General features: G+C 46.3%; 1 protein-coding gene across 2 annotated transcripts in view; it reads right to left on the bottom strand.

The window, feature by feature from the left end:
- LOC129838102 (beta-chimaerin-like) overlaps positions 1-22,826 on the bottom strand; it is a 46,361-nt gene that overhangs the window by 7,708 nt on the left and 15,827 nt on the right. For both annotated transcript variants that reach the window (XM_055904824.1, XM_055904825.1), the window contains exons 2-7: positions 20,243-20,281; positions 14,820-14,875; positions 13,831-13,862; positions 13,444-13,557; positions 13,069-13,342; positions 5,361-5,450 (exon numbers count right to left, since the gene is read on the bottom strand). In XM_055904824.1, the coding sequence (XP_055760799.1) occupies positions 5,361-5,450; positions 13,069-13,342; positions 13,444-13,557; positions 13,831-13,862; positions 14,820-14,875; positions 20,243-20,281 (605 nt within the window). The remainder of the gene's footprint in view (positions 1-5,360; positions 5,451-13,068; positions 13,343-13,443; positions 13,558-13,830; positions 13,863-14,819; positions 14,876-20,242; positions 20,282-22,826) is intronic.

The following is a 22,826-nucleotide window of genomic DNA, read 5'->3' as shown; positions in this document are numbered from 1 at the left end:
GGCTGCTCTGGCTCGGACGTGGCTTACTGTCCTATAGGGTGCTCTGGCTTGGGAAGAAAATATTACACTATGGCAAAATAGAGGGATACTTGTTTACCTGGATGTACCACAGCTCTTCACACTGTGCTTAGTAATGACAGAGGAATGTCTCTTCAGTAAGGCAGAGAATACTTGTCTGGGTCCCAAATGGCACCCTATATAGTTACCTACTTTGCCCTGGTGAAACTAGTCCTTTATCTAGGGAATATGGTGCCATTTGGAACTCAGCCCTGGTCTCTGGTCCCAGTCTACAGTGGAAGGGATGGAGGGACCCCAAGCCCAGTCTACAGTGGAAGGGATGGAGGGACCCCAAGCCCAGTCTACAGTGGAAGGGAGGGAGGGACCCCAAGCCCAGTCTACAGTGGAAGGGAGGGAGGGACCCCAAGCCCAGTCTACAGTGGAAGGGAGGGAGGGACCCCAAGCCCAGTCTACAGTGGAAGGGAGGGAGGGACCCCAAGCCCAGTCTACAGTGGAAGGGATGGAGGGACCCCAATCGCAGTCTACAGTGGAAGGGAGGGAGGGACCCCAAGCCCAGTCTACAGTGGAAGGGATGGAGGGACCCCAAGCCCAGTCTACAGTGGAAGGGAGGGAGGGACCCCAAGCCCAGTCTACAGTGGAAGGGATGGAGGGACCCCAGGCCCAGTCTACAGTGGAAGGGAGGGAGGGAGGGACCCCAAGCCCAGTCTACAGTGGAAGGGAGGGAGGGAGGGACCCCAGGCCCAGTCTACAGTGGAAGGGAGGGAGGGAGGGACCCCAAGCCCAGTCTACAGTGGAAGGGAGGGAGGGAGGGACCCCAAGCCCAGTCTACAGTGGAAGGGATGGAGGGACCCCAGGCCCAGTCTACAGTGGAAGGGAGGGAGGGAGGGACCCCAAGCCCAGTCTACAGTGGAAGGGATGGAGGGACCCCAGGCCCAGTCTACAGTGGAAGGGAGGGAGGGAGGGACCCCAAGCCCAGTCTACAGTGGAAGGGAGGGAGGGAGGGACCCCAGGCCCAGTCTACAGTGGAAGGGAGGGAGGGAGGGACCCCAAGCCCAGTCTACAGTGGAAGGGAGGGAGGGAGGGACCCCAGGCCCAGTCTACAGTGGAAGGGATGGAGGGAGGGACCCCAAGCCCAGTCTACAGTGGAAGGGAGGGAGGGAGGGACCCCAAGCCCAGTCTACAGTGGAAGGGATGGAGGGAGGCACCCCAAGCCCAGTCTACAGTGGAAGGGATGGAGGGACCCCAAGCCCAGTCTACAGTGGAAGGGATGGAGGGACCCCAAGCCCAGTCTACAGTGGAAGGGAGGGAGGGACCCCAAGCCCAGTCTACAGTGGACGGGAGGGATGGACCCCAAGCCCAGTCTACAGTGGAAGGGAGGGATGGACCCCAGGCCCAGTCTACAGTGGAAGGGATGGAGGGAGGAACCCCAAGCCCAGTCTACAGTGGAAGGGAGGGAGGGAGGGACCCCAGGCCCAGTCTACAGTGGAAGGGAGGGAGGGAGGGACCCCAGGCCCAGTCTACAGTGGAAGGGATGGAGGGAGGGACCCCAAGCCCAGTCTACAGTGGAAGGGAGGGAGGGAGGGACCCCAGGCCCAGTCTACAGTGGAAGGGAGGGATGGACCCCAGGCCCAGTCTACAGTGGAAGGGAGGGATGGACCCCAGGCCCAATCTACAGTGGAAGGGAGGGATGGACCCCAGGTCCAGTCTACAGTGGAAGGGAGGGATGGACCCCAGGTCCAGTCTACAGTGGAAGGGATGGAGGGACCCCAAGCCCAGTCTACAGTGGAAGGGAGGGATGGACCCCAAGCCCAGTCTACAGTGGAAGGGATGGAGGGACCCCAAGCCCAGTCTACAGTGGAAGGGATGGAGGGACCCCAAGCCCAGTCTACAGTGGAAGGGAGGGAGGGACCCCAAGCCCAATGAGGGACTGTGTATACAAGTCAGATTAAAAGGATTTACAAAGTGTCTGGCATCTGTTCCTGCCAGGGCTGCTGGATACATGCAAACATGTTCACACACACACAAGTCTGCACCGACCACTTCACTAAAGAGTTATTAGGTTACGTTAGATTGATAGAACAGTACAGATAAGGGCTCTTGACAGGTGCTGAGCAGCCGGGTGGTTTGCTGTTCCATTCTCAAATGGGACCAGACACTAGGCTGGAGAGCTGGAGGTTAGGAGGCCATTCTACCCTGCAGGCTCACTGAAACCTGAGACACAATGGCAGGAATGTATTCAGGTGCCCATGAGGAGAGATCGCTTTCTCTCTCTCAATTCAATGTAAGGGCTTTATTGGCATGGGAAACATATGTTAACATTGTCAAAGCAAGAGAACCAAATAATAAACAAGTGAAATAAACAATACAAATTAACAGTAAACATTACACTCACAAAAGTCCCAAAATAATAAAAGACATTGCAAATGTCATATTATGTGCAAAAATGTCAAGTACAAAAGGGAAAATAAATTAACAGAAATATGGGTTGTATTTACAATGGTGATTGTTCTTCACTGGTTGTCCTTTTCTTGTGGCAACAGGTCACACATACTGCTGTTGTGATGGCACACTGTTATATCACCCAGTAGATATGGGAGTTTATCAAAATAGGATTTGTTTTCAAATTCTTTGCGGGTTTGTGTAATCTGAGGGAAATATGTCTCTCTAATATGGTCATACACTGGGCAGGAGGTTAGGAAGTGTAGCTCAGTTTCCACCTCATTTTGTGGGCAGTGTGCACATAGCCTGTCTTCTCTTGAGATCCAGGTCTGCCTACGGCGGCCTTTCTCAATAGCAAGGCTATATCCCCTCTGTACATAGTCAAAGATTTTCTACATTTTGGGTCAGTTACTGTGGTCAGGTATTCTGCCACTGTGTATTCTCTGTTTCGGGCCAAGTAACATTCTAGTTTGCTCTGTTGTTTTTGTTAATTCTTTCCAATGTATCAAAAAAGTATATTTTTGTTTTCTTATGATTTGGTTGGGTCTAATTGTGTTGCTGTCCTGGGGCTCTGTAAACAATTTAGTGGTATCCAATTGGTAGTAGTTACAGTCTTGTCTCATCGCTGCAACTCCCGTACGAACTCGGCGAAGGTCGAGAGCCATGCGTCCCCCGAAACACAACCCAACCAAGCCGCACTGCTTCTTGACACAATGCACATCCAACCCGGAAGCCAGCTGCACCAATGTGTTGGAGGAAACACCGTACACCTAGCGACCTGGTCAGCGTGCACTGCACCCGGCCCGCCACAGGAGTCGCTAGTGCGCGATGAGACAAGGATATCCTTGCCGGCTAAACCCTCCCCTAACCCGGACGACGCTGGGCCAATTGTGCGCCGCCCCATGGGCCTCCCGGTTGCGGCCGGCTGCGACAGAGGCTGGGCTCAAACCCAGAATCTCTGGTGGCACAGCTAGCACTGCGATGCAGTGCCTTAGACCACTGCGCCACCCGGGAGGTCATTATTTTAGTCTTACTGAGATTTACTGTCAGGGCCTAGGTCTGAAAGAATCTGTGCAGAAGATCTAGGTGCTGCTGTAGGCCCTCCTTGGTTGGTGACAGAAGCACCAGATCATCAGCAAACAGTAGACATTTGACTTCAGATTCTAGTAGGGTGAGGCCGGGTGCTGCAGACTGCTCTAGAGCCCTCGCCAATTCATTGATATATATGTTGAAGAGGGTGGGGCTTGAGATGCATCCCTGTCTCACCCCCAGCCCTGTGGAAAGAAGTGTGTGTGTTTTGCCAATTTGAACCGTGTACATGGATTTTATAATGTCATATGTTTTTCCCCCAACACCAATTTCCATCAATTTGTATAGCAGAACCTAATCCCAAACTGAGTCAAAAGCTTTTTTGAAATCAACAAAGCATGAGAAGACTTTGCCTGTTTTGTTTTGTTTGTTTGTTTGTTAGGGTGTGCAGGGTGAATACATGGTCTGTTTTATGGTAATTTGGTAAAAAGCCAATTTGACATTTGCTCAGTACATTGTTTTCACGAGAAAATGTATGAGTCTGCTGTTAATGATAATGCAGAGGATTTTCCAAAAGGTTGCTGTTGACGCTTATCCCACAGTAGTTATTATTTGTCTCCACTTCTGTGGATTGGGGTGATCAGTCCTTGATTCCAAATATTGGGGAAGATGCCAGAGCTAAGGATGATATTAAGGAGTTTAAGTATAACCAATTGGAATTTGTTGTCTGTATATTTTATCATTTCATTGTGGACACCAAGACCACAGGCCTTTTTGGGTTGGAGGGTTTGTATTTTGTCCTGTAGTTCATTCAATGTAATTGGATCATCTAGTGGGTTCTGGTAGTCTTATATAGTTGATTCTAAAATGTGTATCTGATCATGTTTCTGCTGTTTGTTCTTTGTTATAGGGCCAAAAAGATTGGAGAAGTGGTTTACTCATACATTTTCATTTTGGATAGATAACTCTGTGTTGTTGTTTGTTTAGGGTTTTCTAATAGTCTATGGATTCTTCAATTACATTGAGCTGATTTCTGACGTGCTGATCCTTCTTTTTCCGTGGGGTATTTCTGTATTATTTCTGTATTGTCTTCACCATAGTGAAGGCGTAGGCGGATGTTTTCTGGGTCTCTATGTTTTTGGTTGGATAGGTTTCTCAATTTCTTTCTTAGGTTTCTGCTTTCTTCATCAAACCATTTGTCATTGTTGTTTCTGTTTGAACTGTTTAGATTTGATAGGGAAGTTGAGAGGTCAAAAATACTGGTTAGGTTTACTGCCAAGTTTGTGTTGGTCTCACACACGAAAATCATTTGTTGTATTCAATATATCAACTGTATTTCTGTTTTTGAAAATCAAGATGAAACAAAGAGGTTAAAGTGCTCAAAAATCTCAGACAATCAATGTTCACAGCCGTTAATGGGTTAAAACATACGCCATATCCATTAAGCACAGTCGATAGATTTAAACATATGGCTGACAGCTGCACGTGCCCACAAGACAGCTTTCATCATGAAAGCACATGATGATGAATAACATCAGTCTCTGTGTTATAATGGTACCTAACGGTAGCCAGTCAGGTGACAGGTAGGCAGCTCACCAGGCAGATAAAGAGTCATTGAAATCGGTTACTTTGTCACTTTGAGGAACGTCGCTTTTAAGTTTCAGATCAACCTGACAGAACTTAATCTCCCAGGCCCTGCATGGACAAGCAGAGCTGCCTGTAGGAATGGAATAATTTCCTGAGGTAAGAGGTTTGAACAGAGAATCTACAGAGAGGCAGACCTCCTACAGAGGTCCTAAAGCAGTCGACTCTCCCTCCCTCCCTCCCTCACCACATCCTCCTTTAAAAAGGTTCAATCAAACAAACCATCTCACCTTGAAGTTGTGGATCTTGTCATAGGAGCTCTGCTTCTCGGAGGGGCAGTCTTTCAGGGTGCTGTGCCGTACCAGAGGAGAAGTGGTGATCTGTGGACAGGAAGCCAACAGTTTTAGAGGCTTCCAGAGTAACGTTCTCCTGCTCCCTAACTTGACCCTCAGGGCTAAGGCCAGTAGCTCCTGCCTCTTCCGCTCCCCTCTCTTGGTCTTGTGGACCGTTACATCTCCTGGCCCTATCCCTCCTCCCGGACCCCGGCTCCCTTCCTCCACTTCCATGGCCGCTGCCGTGTGTCTGACTGTGTCCCCCTGTCCTAGTCCGGGCTCCCACAGAGCCTCTGTCTCCTCTGGTGAGCCGTGTGGTGTGTGCTGGAGGACTTGGCGCCCAGTGCTGGGTAACAGACGCCGGCGGCACCTGCCCAACGAGGAGGACACGGCCGCTGTGCTCCACTCCCCTCCTCCCTCTGTTCCTCCTACTCCTCTTCCTGCTGGGATCCAGGATGGTACAGACTGACAGTCAGGATGGGGGCGGCTCTGCATCTGATCTGAGCTCCAGCTCCAGTTCCAGGAGAAAGAAGCAGAGAGCAGCCAGCAGCAGTGGGCGGCCCCAGGGCAGGAGTGTGCCTCACACAATGGCTCTCATTCACACACACCCAATAGAAGAGAGACAAGTCCGGGGGGAGGGTCCCTTGGTTGGTGGGGAGGGGCTAGGAGGAGAGTCCCTTGGTTGGTGGGGAGGGGCTAGGTGGGTGTGTGGGGTTAGAGTGAGTGTGTGTGGGGTGAGGGGGAGCTGTCAGTACAGCTCAGCAGCAATCTAAAGCAGGATCAATGGCTGCAGTCAAACTCTCTAAAGACACTCACACTGAACTAGAGATAATACTGAACTGAACTGCCAGTAGCCCACAGTAACAAACCCCCCCACCAACAACAGTTACATAACCAAGTCCCCTCCACACAACAGGAGTCCTGGCACTATCCTTCTGGCCCAGAAGAGCCACGACATGCTCCTAGATTCCTTCCAGTCCAATAGAAACAGATTAGTCAACTACATCTCGACCTTCATGCCTCACAATCCACTGGTGGTCTTCCTCTCCCTGCCTAGACTGCAGCCAGACTGCAGCCAGACGCTATGACTCCAGCCTGCTCCCACCAATCACTCTGCTCTGCTCTTAAACCCCCAGCAGAACAGCACCCGACCATGGGCATCCATTGGGATTGGCAGGGATTATGGCCATAATCCCCACTCAAGGTGTAATCCCATGGTGGCCAAATCCCTGTCAGGTCCCAGGCAGAGTTCATGGTGGCCATGTCCTGACTCAATGGGGTGCTGTTGCCAAATCTACAGCACTACAACAGATTGAGTGACTCTCCTTCTAAACATCCACTCCTTCTAAAACACCAGGAGGGCCTCATCAGCTCTAACAATACAATCAAATGGGAAGTAGACAACTCAAACTAGTGGACATTCAGGGTTGCTGACATGAAATGTTGAAATTAGGGACAGCAATGCAGTTAGTCTGTGAAGAGAAAGAATGAGGGAATGTCAGAATTAAACTAGAACAGAGGATTTTGTAGCTGTGATGGAATGATGAAGAGCTGGAAGGGTAGAAAAGTTGAGCAAGGGAACGAGAGGAAGGGAACGGAGAGAGAAAATATATGCTTGAAGCTCACTCAGCTCAGAGATAAAAGCCCTTCAGCTGAAATGAGAGGATAGGCAGCTTTAAAAGGTTGTAATAGACATAGAAGCCATTTTAAAAATATGGCTTTGGGCCTCCTGTACACCGTCCAAACTTCAGTAACGTAGACTGAGGACCATGTTGTGCTGTTGTAACAGTATAGCTTCCGTCCCTCTCCTCGCCCCTACCTGAACTCGAACCAGGGGCCCTCTGCACACAACAACAGCCACTCTCGAAGCATCGTTACCCATCGCGCCACAAAAGCCTTTGCAAGGTAAACAACTACTTCAAGGTCTCAGAGCAAGTGACATCACCGATTGAAACGCTATTAGCACACACCACCACTAACTAGCTAGCCATTTCACATTGGTTACACTGTAGCTACACTGTAGCTACAGAAGTAATTCTCATTTCTACCAGCATGTCAACTGTGCAACTAGATGAGACAAAACATTTACTCCACACAGAAACACATACAAAGCTCTCCCTAACCATAACCCTATCCTCATGATTCCTGCTTACAAGCAAAAACAGGAATGACGTGCTCAATAAGGAAGTGGTCCGATGAAGTGGTTGTTAAGCTACAGGACTGTTTCACTAGCATAGACTGGAATGTTATGGGATTCATCAGTCACCGGCTTCATTAATAAGTGTACCAACGCCGTTGTCCCAACAGTGCCCGTACGTACATATCCCAACCAGAAGTCATGGATTACAGGTACCATCCGCACTGAAAAGGCTGTCAGAGCAGCTCACAGCACCTGTACATAGCCCATCTATAAATAGCCCATCCAGCTACCTCATCCCCATACTGTATTTTTATTTTTTTTTATCTTGCTCCTTTGCACCCCAGTATCTCTACTTGCACATTCAACTTCTGCACATCTACCATTCCAGTGTTTAATTGCTATATTGTAATTACTTCGCCACCATGGCCTATTTATTGCCTTACCTCCCTTATCCTACCTCATTTGCACATAGAGTTTTTCTACTGTATGTTTGTTTATTCCATGTGTAACTCTGTGTTGTTGTATGTGTCGAACTGCTTTGCTTTATCTTGGCCAGGTCGCAGTTGCAAATGAGAACTTGTTCAACTAGCCTACCTGGTTAAATAAAGGTGAAATAAACAAATATAAAAAATGTTGCTTGTACCCCTGCACATCGACTCAGTACTGGTCCCTTGTGTATATAGCTAAGTTATCGTTACTCATTGTGTATTTATTATTACTTTAATATTATTTATCTTTAATTTCTCTCTGCATTTTTGGTTAGAGTCTGGAAGTATTTCACTGTTTGTCTACACCTGTTGTTTACAAAGCATGTATCTAATACATTTGATTTAAAATGGCTGAACGGGTAACAGTCAGGACAGGAGAAGCTGTTTGTCACCGAGAAAGACATCCTATCAAAGACCAGGAGGAGGATCTAAACTAGATGGGGCAGAGAGAAGAGTAAGGGATTTGGAGGAAGAGGAACAGGTGGATGAAAAAATGTATGACACAGAAAAAGAAATGGGGAGAGGAGGAGGGAGGGAGTATACAGTACGTATTGAGAGAGAGAGAGAGAGCGTGTGTGTGACGGTTATGGTCTTTTTCCCCCAAGAGGCAGATGGCTTCTTGTCTCAGAGAAGAGTTTGGAATAAAATACATTTAAAAAAGGCCCTGGTTTCTTTTCAGCAGCCAGGCTCTGTAATTCACTGTGTGGGTGCAGCTGAGCAGACACAGTGGGGAGAACAGAGGATCATGGGAAAATAGAAAATAACACTAGTGTCTTTCTTTCTGTAAGGTCAGATAACCGTCCAAACAAAAACACACCATCTCATACAATTCCATCCAAACATAGACGTGAATGGGGATGTAGTCAGTGATAAAATCAGTTTTACTATTCAGAAAGTGTAGTGAAAGGAAAACGTACAGTGCCAATTAAAAACAGGCCTGCCTGTGTCTGGAAGTATGACAGATCAACATTGAAAGCCTTCTGCCTTTTACAAAGTATGTAACTACTGTATAAAATCTTTATAGTAGTAGCTCAATTATTTCCCAACGCCATCTTTATAGATCATGTTGTTTCCAACAGACTAACAGGTAGCTCAAGGACGAGGTCATTAAACTTCCAAAAACAAACTACTATAACGTCAGAATAAAATCCAAGCGGGCTAACCTCACATTATAGAACTAGGACCAGAACATGGACTAGAAATGCAGTGATCACCTTCCAATCCCCACCAGCACCAGTTACATTAAACCAGCGATGTGTCTCAAACGGCTCCCTATTCCCTGCATAGTGCACTTCTTTTGACCAGAGCCCTGAGGGACCAGAGGGTATAGGGTGCCATTTGGGAAGCTGTTGTTATAGGAGGAAACTGGCAGGAGTTTGGCCACTGTGGCAACTCCCAGCACAAGTACACAGACACATTGAGCCGTGTGAACCGAGGAGGCTGACACACAGCAGGTCACCAGACAGGTTGAGTGAGTCTCCTCCCCCCGTCCGGGAGGAATGTACACACACACACACCTGGATGAGGATTTACACGAGAGAGTAAAGACAGCATGTGAGGGAGTATGTTTCCTGTAGCTACTGTGTGTCTGAAAACACAGAATGATACTGGACAGAGTATTACAGTACACTGTTAACTAAAGTCAGTAAAGATACAGGCTGATACAGGCTGATACTGGACAGAGTATTATAGTACAGTGTTAACTAAAGTCAGTAAAGATACAGGCTGATACAGGACAGAGTATTATAGTACAGTGTTAACTAAAGTCAGTAAAGATACAGGCTGATACAGGACAGAGTATTATAGTACAGTGTTAACTAAAGTCAGTAAAGATACAGGCTGATACAGGACAGAGTTATAGTACACTATTAACTAAAGTCAGTAAAGATACAGGCTGATACAGGACAGAGTATTATAGTACAGTGTTAACTAAAGTCAGTAAAGATACAGGCTGATACTGGACAGAGTATTACAGTACAGTGTTAACTAAAGTCAGTAAAGATACAGGCTGATACAGGACAGAGTATTATAGTACAGTGTTAACTAAAGTCAGTAAAGATACAGGCTGATACTGGACAGAGTATTATAGTACAGTGTTAACTAAAGTCAGTAAAGATACAGGCTGATACTGGACAGAGTATTATAGTACAGTGTTAACTAAAGTCAGTAAAGATACAGGCTGATACTGGACAGAGTATTATAGTACAGTGTTAACTAAAGTCAGTAAAGATACAGGCTGATACAGGACAGAGTATTATAGTACAGTGTTAACTAAAGTCAGTAAAGATACAGGCTGATACTGGACAGAGTATTATAGTACAGTGTTAACTAAAGTCAGTAAAGATACAGGCTGATACTGGACAGAGTATTATAGTACAGTGTTAACTAAAGTCAGTAAAGATACAGGCTGATACTGGACAGAGTATTATAGTACAGTGTTAACTAAAGTCAGTAAAGATACAGGCTGATACTGGACAGAGTATTATAGTACAGTGTTAACTAAAGTCAGTAAAGATACAGGCTGATACTGGACAGAGTATTATAGTACAGTGTTAACTAAAGTCAGTAAAGATACAGGCCATTAGAACAAGCCTGGCTCCACTCCATAGGGACATACGCTACATCCCAAGTGGCAACCTATTCCCTACTTAGTACATTACTTTTGACCAGAGCCCTATAGGCCCTGGTCAAAAGTACTGCACTATAAAGGGAATAGGGTGTAATTTGGGACGCAGTGAGAGGAAACAGGAGGACTGCACTTTGACCTCTCGCTTTTTTTGGGACATGACAGACTGGCAGGTGTTTGTCCAACACTGAAAGCCTAAAATCAGGAGACCTGTCATTGGCCCAACTCGTCATGTTTTCAAAGACTGCATCCCAAATGGCACCTCTTTAGTGCTCTACTTTTGATCAGGACCCATAGGGCTCTGGTCAAAAGTAGAGCATTGTATAGGGAATAGGGGGCCAGTTGGGACATAACCCAAGCTTGACAGATTGAAGTGTGACACTCAAAACAACACATTTTTACAGACACTCTGACATTACTGACTGACAGGCTGGCAGCCTGATGTCAAAACTCAAGACATGCTCTAGATATCCACTCACATGTCTGCTGGGAACCCCCCCCCCAATACTATACAAGGTCAGACAGTCTGTATTTGACCAGACCAAATAGCCTAGAATATGTACTTTCTGTATATCAGGTCCTGTATGTTTTCTAACATAAATACAGACCATGCTATGGAGAATCCTCCTGGAGGGGTTTAGTGTTAAGGATTCATCTCTGAACGTGTTGCAATCCATCAGAGTCCATGAACTACTGACCAAGTTAAGAGCCTGCAGGGATAGAGCTGCCTCCTGCAGTAAGGGCTTAAGGCTCTCTGTCCCCTTCACTCTAACTCTAGTGGACAGACAGTGACATGAATAGCACAGTGCTGGTAGGTGTTGGAAAGGAGCAGAGAGGAAACGGACGCCTTGCAACACCACTGACTCAGGCAGGACTGCCTTGTTGCTGTCAGACGACTGATGAAGACCCATGTGCATCCCAAATGGCACCCTATTCCCCATATAGGGCATTACTTTTACCAGGGCGAAGGTAGTGCACTACATAGGAAATATAGTGACATTTGGGAGGGACACAACCTTAATGCTGTTTATCAGAACAAAATGATTTGTTCAATATTCCAAGAAGCACCAGGGGTGTGTGGCTTGTATGAGGGGAATATAACGTCAAGACATCTTCACCCAACCAAACATGGATGAAGGAAAGGCTTTGTGATTTTACCATGTTTAACAGTCAAAGACTGAAGAAAGATAACATTTCCAATCACAGCTAAGTGTGAAATGTGCTGTTGATATGCTATGGCTTGGTCCGGTTGCCACCTAGTGGTGAGATGTGGGAATTGCTAACACCCTAGACCGACACAGTAGAATGAAAGCATTTCACATTGGCTAATATAATGAGTCACAGACAGTCAATATCCTTCAGCAGTTAGCTGATGAGAACAAATGGTGTGAAATGTGTGATTCATCTATAGCCCTAGAACAGTGTCTGTCTGTGACACAGAATAACATCCCAGTCCTGTTGGTCATCATGACCTTTAATGAGAAGTGATGTCAGCAAGGAAACACCCCCCTGCAGAGACAATGTGTCTCTCTCTCATGAGAAACGGTTACATAATGAAAAACTCCATCCTTACTGCAGATGCTGATAGAGTAGAAGGTAATGAACATGTTTTAGGGACAGGAGTTTTTCCAGACCGTGTGGCGAGACCAGGAAAAACTCTGGTCTGTTACAGTCCATAGCTAAGGCCCAGAGTTGTTCCTGTTCAGGTCAGAACTATAGTCAGGAAACACAACAGTAGTGGATGTAGCATGCTAATACATAGTTAACCTGGTGCTATGGGAGAGAACCACCACCATTCCCAATGTCACCGCCACCCCCATTCCCAATGTCACCATCCCCAATGTCACCATCCACACCACCCCAACATCCCCAATGTCACCGCCACCGCCGCCACCCCCAATGTCGTCGCCACCGCCGCCACCCCCAATGTCGTCGCCACCGTCACCGCCCCTCACCAATGTCGTCACCGCCCCTCACCAATGTCGTCACCGCCCCTCACCAATGTCGTCACCGCCCCTCACCAATGTCGTCACCGCCCCTCACCAATGTCGTCACCGCCCCTCACCAATGTCGTCACCGCCCCTCACCAATGTCGTCACCGCCCCTCACCAATGTCGTCACCGCCCCTCACCAATGTCGTCACCGCCCCTCACCAATGTCGTCACCGCCCCTCACCAATGTCGTCACCGCCCCTCACCAATGTCGTCACCGCCCCTCACCAATGTCGTCACCGCCCCTCACCAATGTCGTCACCGCCCCTCACCAATGTCGTCACCGCCCCTCACCAATGTCGTCACCGCCCCTCACCAATGTCGTCACCGCCACTCACCATCCCCATCAATGTCATCACCAAAGTAACTTTTCATAGCACTTAGTTACATAAAGTCAAAGCGATGTACTGTAGTATCTCACCTTACTGTCCTCTCTCTGGAAGGTGACCCTACGGGGTTCAGTGCGTCCCCGGCTCAGCCGGTGCCCCATCTTGTCCTTCAGCAGGGATGTGTAGCCCAGGTGTTCATAGATGGGGTTGGTGGTCATCTTGGCGATGTACTCTGCTGCCTTGGTCTCGATGTACAGGGTGATGAGGCCATCCGTCACCAGGTCATGGACCGTCTCAAAGCGCTTCTCCCCCACAAAGTGCTTCCCGTCATAGAACAGTCTGTAGTTCAGGGTCTGGTGCCCAAACCTGGGGAGAGGGAGGTAGAGTGAGTAGGTGTGTGGGGAGAGCGTTTTTTACACGGTGTGTATATTTAGTAAGTAAATGTGTGTGTGTACTGTGTACAGTACCTTAAGGCCAAGGTGTGTGTCCCTGGCTGTCTCTGGCTCTCTCTGACGAGGTAAGCCCCGTCTGCTCCTCCCAGTAGCTCATCTGCACACTCTCTCGATAGCATGCCATGGAACCTTGAGAGAGCCACAAGTCTCCTGTCAATGCCGCCACAAGTCTCCTGTCAATGCTGTGGCCTTGTCTACGGACCTTGATGTCTCTGTCCCTGTCCCTCTGGATTTAACACTCAATTATCCCCATCCTCTTGCACACACAGGGACACACACACCTTCAACAACCTAAGCACATGTAAAGCTTGACATTAATGATAAATCACACAGCTAGAGCCAGCCTCCCCAGAAGCTGTATTAGAACATGGATGAAAAATCAAAGTAAGTCCCACTACTCACTCTCTGCCGTAATATTTGGGTCTGGTCTCCATCTGTAAATCCAGAGGAGAGAGACAAGATACATTGGCTGACAGAGACATAGTCAGTTGAAAGGTCACTTCAATGGCTTGGCCAAGAGATCTAACAACCTGTTTAGATTGAAGGATAAACGTTTCATAAAGGATGTCTGTGTCTCTCTGACAATTCTATGTCATTTCAATTTAAGGAGCTTTATTGGCATGGGAAACATATGGTTTACATTGCCAAAGCAAGTGAAATAAACAAAATGTACAGTAAACATTACACTCACAAAAGTAAAATAATTAACATTTCAAATGGTATATTAAGTATATGTACACAGTGTTGTAATGATGTGCAAATAGTTGATGTACAAAAGGGAAATAAATATAGGTTGTATTTACAATGGTGTTTGTTCTTCACTGGTTGCCCTTTTCTTGTGGCAACAGGTCACAAATCTTTCTGCTGTGATGGAACAATGTGGTATTTCACCCAATAGATATGGGAGTTTATCAAAATTGGATTTGTTTTCGAATTCGTTGTGAGTTTGTGTAATCTGAGGGAAATGTGTGTCTCTAATATGGTCATACATGTGGCAGGAGGTTAGGAAGTGCAGCTCAGTTTCCACCTCATTTTGTAGCTAGTGTGCACATAGCCTGTCTTCTCTTGAGATCCAGGTTAGGTATTCTGCCACTGTGTACTCTCTGTTAAGGGCCAAATGGCATTCTAGTTTGCTCTGGGTGACTCTCCCTCGCTCATCCTGCCAATTGCCTGACCTCTTTACCATTCGGTGTCAGATTAGAGATAAGAAAAGGACAATGTGGTAAATGATTAGTTTATCAGTATGTTGGTTACATTATCACAACAGATCAGGCATCCGATCACAGAACACTGTAGTCTATATGGTTGCCTCCCTGATGATTCTGAGACACTTTGAGAGAAGGGTAGACAATGGGGGTGTAGCTTAATGTTTAAAGAGGTACAGTGCTGACCTCCTGAGGGCAGGTCATCCTCTTGGGCCGAGGAGCTTCCTGCTGGAGCCGGTACACTGTTAGAGACAAACATGGACTGTCAGGTAAAAAGCATAGTATGCAGTATTAGAACGGCTGCACTGCTGAGGCCACGATATGTCCGCTGTGAGAGAGTTACACAGCCTTAAGGGAGCAACACAGTCTACGGACACTGAGGCCACGATATGTCCGCTGTGAGAGAGTTACACAGCCTTAAGGGAGCAACACAGTCTACGGACACTGAGGCCACGATATGTCCGCTGTGAGAGAGTTACACAGCCTTAAGGGAGCAACACAGTCTACGGACACGGAGGCCACGATATGTCCGCTGTGAGAGAGTTACACAGCCTTAAGGGAGCAACACAGTCTACGGACACTGAGGCCACGATATGTCCGCTGTGAGAGAGTTACACAGCCTTAAGGGAGCAACACAGTCTACGGACACTGAGGCCACGATATGTCCGCTGTGAGAGAGTTACACAGCCTTAAGGGAGCAACACAGTCTACGGACACTGAGGCCACGATATGTCCGCTGTGAGAGAGTTACACAGCCTTAAGGGAGCAACACAGTCTACGGACACTGAGGCCACGATATGTCCGCTGTGAGAGAGTTACACAGCCTTAAGGGAGCAACACAGTCTACGGACACTGAGGCCACAATATGTCCGCTGTGAGAGAGTTACACAGCCTTAAGGGAGCAAAACAGTCTACGGACACTGAGGCCACGATATGTCCGCTGTGAGAGAGTTACACAGCCTTAAGGGAGCAAAACAGTCTACGGACACTGAGGCCACGATATGTCCGCTGTGAGAGAGTTGCACAGCCTTAAGGGAGCAACACAGTCTACGGACACTGAGGCCACGATATGTCCGCTGTGAGAGAGTTACACAGCCTTAAGGGAGCAAAACAGTCTACGGACACTGAGGCCACGATGTGTCCGCTGTGAGAGAGTTACACAGCCTTAAGGGAGCAACACAGTCTACGGACACTGAGCTGACGGTGGTCCGTTTCGCGTCGAGTTCCAAAAATTCAGACGAACAAAGACAGCAACACAAACGGACCTCCTTCAGCTCTGTTTACGTAGACTGTAGACCGCTTCACACACACACGGAGACAGTAATTCATGCATTATATCCCTATGGGACAATAAAGTTTAGTAACGTATTCATTCATGCACTGTATGGAGTCATCAGCTGGACATACAGTACCACTACAGTACAGCCATCCCCAATGTATTCATCTCCTTTAAGTCCCATTTTCACTCCACAGCTACCAGGCCGGTCCAGCTTATTGTTCTCAAATTTGGTGCACAGATTTGTTTACATCCCTGTGAGTGAGCATTCCTCCTTTGCCAAGATAATCGAGCCACTTAACAAGTTACTGGCCTTGCGATATATGTTCAAGCAGATGTCTAATCATTTGAGTTACACAATTATTAATAACGTCCCAATGCACTCCTCTTGCAGCTCACTGTCACATGCTACATGTACAACACTATTCTTAACCATGGAACATGTTTGCGTGCAGTGTTCCCAGCAGGACTTGAGAGTGGCACTAGATTCTGAGGAGTTAAAACTGTCCATTAGAAGGTTATAGTTGCTCTAATATTGGACATGCAGCATATGGCCACTGACAGTATGATTCAAAGATGGCTGGCTCACTATTAGCCCAACTCAGAGCAAAGTCAACAAGGAACAGGAGGAACACCAGGAGCTGTTAGCTAAGTCGAAGATATCCACACGCTAATGTCTCTCAGTGGTTTATATGACAGGTCCCATACATCACCAAACCCTCTGTGTGAATGTCAATGGATATTTCACAGAGGGAGACATCCCAAATGGCACCCTATTCCCTATGCAGTGCACTACTTTAGATCAGGGCCCATAGTGTACTAAATAGAGAATAAGGTGCCATTTGGGACATAACTGTAGTCTAGGGCCTTAGTGCAGGATATGAACAGTGACTATTAAATCTTAGTACTGGGACACAAATGGGGAGACACAGTATGCATCCCAAAAGTCCCCCTATACCCCTACATAGTGCACTACATTTGACCAGAGCCAAGTAGTACAGTAAATAGGGTTTAATTCGGGATGCAGGCAGAGTAGCACAGTAACACATGCAGCAGCAGCACTGAGCCAAGCTGCCATCATGGATGAAGGGTACTTAGACTGAGTGCTCGGTGTAAATCAGTGAAACTGTTGAAAATGGAATGGAGAAAATCTATCTACGGTTAAGCCTGCCACAGTATAACATATCATAGCTGAGCTGGGGACACTAGGCCTATTGTCTGTAATGTACCTATTCTAAAGGGCATTACTGTAGACAAAGATTATACTATACTCATGTGATGCAATAAGAATGTGCATGACACTAAGTGTGTGTACCAAATGGCACCCTATTTCCTACATAGTGCACTACTTTTATAAACACAGCTTTATTGGTGAACACAAAATTATACATGTTTACATATTTAGTGCAAAAGTAATGCTTTAAAAATAGGGAACAGGGTGCCATTTGAGAACGCATCCTAAGAATGTTGGACGAAACAGGATTAGAAGAGACAGACAGTCTTTGCCGAAAACTCTTTCCTCCTTGTGATGAACACAGCATTGGGAATAGTGCCGTTTCCTCATTGTAATGTAACACAGCATTGGGAATAGTGCCGTTTCCTCATTGTAATGTAACACAGCATTGGGAGTAGTGCCGTTTCCTCATTGTAATGTAACACAGCATTGGGAATAGTGCCGTTTCCTCATTGTAATGTAACACAGCATTGGGAATAGTGCCGTTTCCTCATTGTAATGTAACACAGCATTGGGAGTAGTGCCTTTTCCTCATTGTAATGTAACACAGCATTGGGAGTAGTGCCGTTTCCTCATTGTAATGTAACACAGCATTGGGAGTAGTGCCGTTTCCTCATTGTGATGTAACAGCATTGGGAGTAGTGCCGTTTCCTCATTGTAATGTAACACAGCATTGGGAATAGTGCCGTTTCCTCATTGTAATGTAACACAGCATTGGGAGTAGTGCCGTTTCCTCATTGTAATGTAACACAGCATTGGGAGTAGTGCCGTTTCCTCATTGTAATGTAACACAGCATTGGGAGTAGTGCCGTTTCCTCATTGTAATGTAACACAGCATTGGGAGTAGTGCAGTTTCCTCATTGTAATGTAACACAGCATTGGGAATAGTGCCGTTTCCTCATTGTAATGTAACACAGCATTGGGAGTAGTGCCGTGTCCTCATTGTAATGTAACACAGCATTGGGAATAGTGCCGTTTCCTCATTGTAATGTAACACAGCATTGGGAGTAGTGCCGTTTCCTCATTGTAATGTAACACAGCATTGGGAGTAGTGCCGTTTCCTCATTGTAATGTAACACAGCATTGGGAGTAGTGCCGTTTCCTCATTGTAATGTAACACAGCATTGGGAGTAGTGCCGTTTCCTCATTGTAATGTAACACAGCATTGGGAGTAGTGCCGTTTCCTCATTGTGATGTAACAGCATTGGGAGTAGTGCCGTTTCCTCATTGTCATGTAACAGCATTGGGAGTAGTGCCGTTTCCTCATTGTAATGTAACACAGCATTGGGAGTAGTGCCGTTTCCTCATTGTAATGTAACACAGCATTGGGAGTAGTGCCGTTTCCTCATTGTGATGTAACAGCATTGGGAGTAGTGCCGTTTCCTCATTGTCATGTAACAGCATTGGGAGTAGTGCCGTTTCCTCATTGTGATGTAACAGCATTGGGAGTAGTGCCGTTTCCTCATTGTCATGTAACAGCATTGGGAGTAGTGCCGTTTCCTCATTGTCATGTAACAGCATTGGGAGTAGTGCCGTTTCCTCATTGTGATGTAACAGCATTGGGAGTAGTGCCGTTTCCTCATTGTCATGTAACAGCATTGGGAGTAGTGCCGTTTCCTCATTGTGATGTAACAGCATTGGGAGTAGTGCCGTTTCCTCATTGTAATGTAACACAGCATTGGGAGTAGTGCCGTTTCCTCATTGTGATGTAACAGCATTGGGAGTAGTGCCGTTTCCTCATTGTGATGTAACAGCATTGGGAGTAGTGCCGTTTCCTCATTGTGATGTAACACAGCATTGGGAGTAGTGCCGTTTCCTCATTGTAATGTAACACAGCATTGGGAGTAGTGCCGTTTCCTCATTGTGATGTAACAGCATTGGGAGTAGTGCCGTTTCCTCATTGTGATGTAACAGCATTGGGAGTAGTGCCGTTTCCTCATTGTGATGTAACAGCATTGGGAGTAGTGCCGTTTCCTCATTGTGATGTAACAGCATTGGGAGTAGTGTAACAGGTTAAGTCTCTGTACTGAATCTTCCCCACAACAGACTTTCCATGCGGGAGGAGGCAGACTCCTGACTGTGAGTTTGTTTTAGTCAGGACAACTCACGTCAACCAGCAAGACCTGGACGTCTTCCACGGACACACACAGGCTGTCTTCCACGAACATGAAGACATAGTGAGCTCCAGCGGAGGCTGCTGAGGGAGAACAGCTCATAATAATGGCTGGAATGGAGTGAATGGTATTTTTTTATTTTTACCTTTATTTAACCAGGTAGGCAAATTGAGAACACGTTCTCATTTACAATTGCGACCTGGCCAAGATAAAGCAAAGCAGTTCGACACATACAACAACACATAGTTACACATGGAGTAAAACAAACATACAGTCAATAATACAGTGAAAAATAAGTCTATATACAATGTGAGCAAGTGAGGTGAGATAAGGGAGGTGAAGGCAAACAAAATATATATATAAATAAAAATATAAAAAAAGGCCATGGTGGCGAAGTAAATACAATATAGCAAGTAAAAAACACTGGAATGGTTGGTTTGCAGTGGAAGAAAGTGCAAAGTAGAGAGAAATAATGGGGTGCAAATAGGCTAAATAAATAAATAAACACAGTAGGTAAAGAGGTAGTTGTTTGGGGTAAATTATAGAATGGGCTATGTACAGGTGCAGTAATCTATGAGCTGCTCTGACAGCTGGCGCTTAAAGCTATTGAGGGAGATAAGTATTTCCAGTATCATGAACATGGTTATGTATGACACCATTCCATTCCAGATATTAAACAGAGCCGTCCTCCCCTCAGCAGCCTCCACTGGTGAGCTCTAAAAATATCTCTCAGCAAGTGTTAGAAGACTGGAGAAGAGAAGTAACAGGAAGCTGTGCTGAAGCATGGCGCGTCCCAAGAAGCCTTACTGTACACACTAACTGTAACAGATTCAAGTATTTCTGCTTTAATATCCTTCACATATAAAAGTCCTTTGTAGTGACATGCAGCAGCCTGGCGGCCATGATGACTAGGCTTCTAACGTTCCACATTCCTCATCGACAACCAATGACTTTACAGTGGATAAACAGTACTTTAGATACTTACAGTAAGACTTCCATATGGGCGGTTGGTAATCCTCAGGATCTGAAACGACAACACAGGAGGAGGGTCAGAGAGACAGAGAGAAAGACAGACAGACAAAAAAGATAGAGACAGACTCCCATATCCATTGGGTGAAATACCAGTGTGCCATCACAGCAGCAAGATTTGTGAACTGTTGACACAAGAAAAGGGCAACCAGTGAAGAACAAACACCATTGTAAATACAACCTATATTTATGATTTATTTATTTTCCCTTTTGTACTTTAACTATTTTCACATCATGGTGTATATATACACACACATTACATTTGAAATGTCTTTATTCTTTTGGAAATTCTGTAAGTGTCTTGTTTACTGTTAATATAAAAAAGTATCTATTTCACTTGCGTTGGCAAACATGTTTCCCCATGCCAATAAAGCCCTTAAATCGGACAGACAGACACCGACAGAGACACAAACAGAGACACAGACACAGACACAGACACAGACAGAGAGACAGTTCAGAACTAGACAGAAGAGAGTTAAAGTGGTTAGACAACAGGCAAATAGAACCGTTTTATTCTTTCTTGGGTGAATTGTCTGTCTCTCTGCGTCCCAGTTCCATTCACTCTGAATGGGTTATGAACTCATCACCATGGTTATTTCAGGGTTGTTTACGTCTCAGTCTAGTTATTCTGCTAGACTAGCAGAATTATACACAGGGTTTATTCACACTGTGAAGCCTCTTGAGATACTCATTGCTCAGTGAGTGAATAGAGTTTTATTCAGTCTCCCTGCTTCAAGGAACATCAGCACATGTCCACCTTATTATTTTAGTTAACAGGTTATGTCCCAATGGCACCCTATTCCCTACATAGTGCACTACTTTTGACAAAAAAAGCACTATGTCGGGAATAGGGTACGATTTGGGATGCTGCCAAGGTTGCCACACAACAGATCTATAGTACCTGGTGCAGCCCAGGGATATATCCCTTCTTCACAGATAGATCCATCTTTATAAACACCAGGCTAGCATTATGCCATGATGATGATACACACTATTCATTACCCAAGAAGGGCAACACAAATTAGAAAATGTGAAAATGCAATTTCCAGCCCAATACCCATGAGATCTGCTGTAACCTAAGGGGAAAAGTGCTACTTTAATTGCATGGACGGTTGAGGTTTGTGTTTAGTGAAGGAAAATGTAACCACAATTTCTTACTCCTTGTACTCTGTCATCATGCCCACTGTGTTCCCTTGGTAACTCATTCGTTGGTACAACTTCCTCCTGCATAATATACTACCTACTATATGCACCATAAGTACCTTGACATAGTCATGTACTGTTACAGTATACAAGCATATCTAATGAATTAGTATGGCTATACTATGGATCTAGGCTGGCAAGGCTGTGCATGACAACTAATCCAGAAACGTAGAAACCTACTGTAGTGTCTTCTGCTACCTTACAGACACTTAGTCAGGTATCATTGTGTAAATGTAGCTTGTAATACTGCAGCAGGTAGAATGATGGAACGTGTCCTTAATGCATCACAAGACTCACACATCTCTACTGTTCCCGGTGGAAGGATCTCACTGACAGCTGGAGTAACTGCATGTGTGAACAATGAATCACATTAAAAAGGTGAAAGACACACAGAGTTCATTTAAAAAGACCCAGGGACATCTATCTAGGGGTCAACCCACTGTCCCCCCAGGGGACAGGCTGCATGCTAACTACCCTATGGCTTCCACAGGCCCACCTGAGAGAGTCAAGGAGAGCCAGGGAAATATATCTAGGGGTCAATATGCTGTTCCCCCCCCAGGGGACAGGCTGCATGCTAACTACCCTATGGCTTCCACAGGCCCACCTGAGAGAGTCAAGAAGAGCCAGGGACATCTATCTAGGGGTCAATATGCTGTTCCCCCCCCAGGGGACAGGCTGCATGCTAACTACCCTGTGGCTTCCACAGGCCCACCTGAGAGGGTCAAGGAGAGCCAGGGACATCTATCTAGGGGTCAATATGCTGTTCCCCCCCCAGGGGACAGGCTGCATGCTAACTACCCTATGGCTTCCACAGGCCCACCTGAGAGAGTCAAGAAGAGCCAGGTGTGCATGGAGGGGTGTGTCATTGTGCTCTCTCACTCTCAGTAGTGAACTATATTTATAGTCAACAACTCACTGGCAGACCAAACCTGCCTACTGTCATTGTCTGGAACCAACCAGACAATGACCGTCACAGTAAGTTTAGTCTGAGTGAGTGACTGGTCCACTGGATCCCCACGTCAACCACACTGAATGTTTTGTTGTCATCATTAGCAATTTCCATACAGTCACTGTGAGAGAGCTTTGAGGTGCATATTCAGTGTGGGACCCAAGTGGCACCCTGTTCCCATGAAGCTAGGGTTATGGTTGAACCAGGATGTGGTCATGTAGCTAGGGTTATGGTTGAACCAGGATGTGGTCATGAAGCTAGGGTTATGGTTGAACCAGGATGTGGACATGAAGCTAGGGTTATGGTTGAACCAGGATGTGGACATGAAGCTAGGGTTATGGTTGAACCAGGATGTGGACATGAAGCTAGGGTTATGGTTGAACCAGGA

This window comes from Salvelinus fontinalis, chromosome 38, assembly GCF_029448725.1.
Source record: "Salvelinus fontinalis isolate EN_2023a chromosome 38, ASM2944872v1, whole genome shotgun sequence".
NCBI classification, from domain to species: domain Eukaryota; kingdom Metazoa; phylum Chordata; class Actinopteri; order Salmoniformes; family Salmonidae; genus Salvelinus; species Salvelinus fontinalis.
The sequence above is the reverse complement of the archived record's forward strand: the minus strand, read 5'-3'. Positions and strand labels throughout refer to the sequence as shown.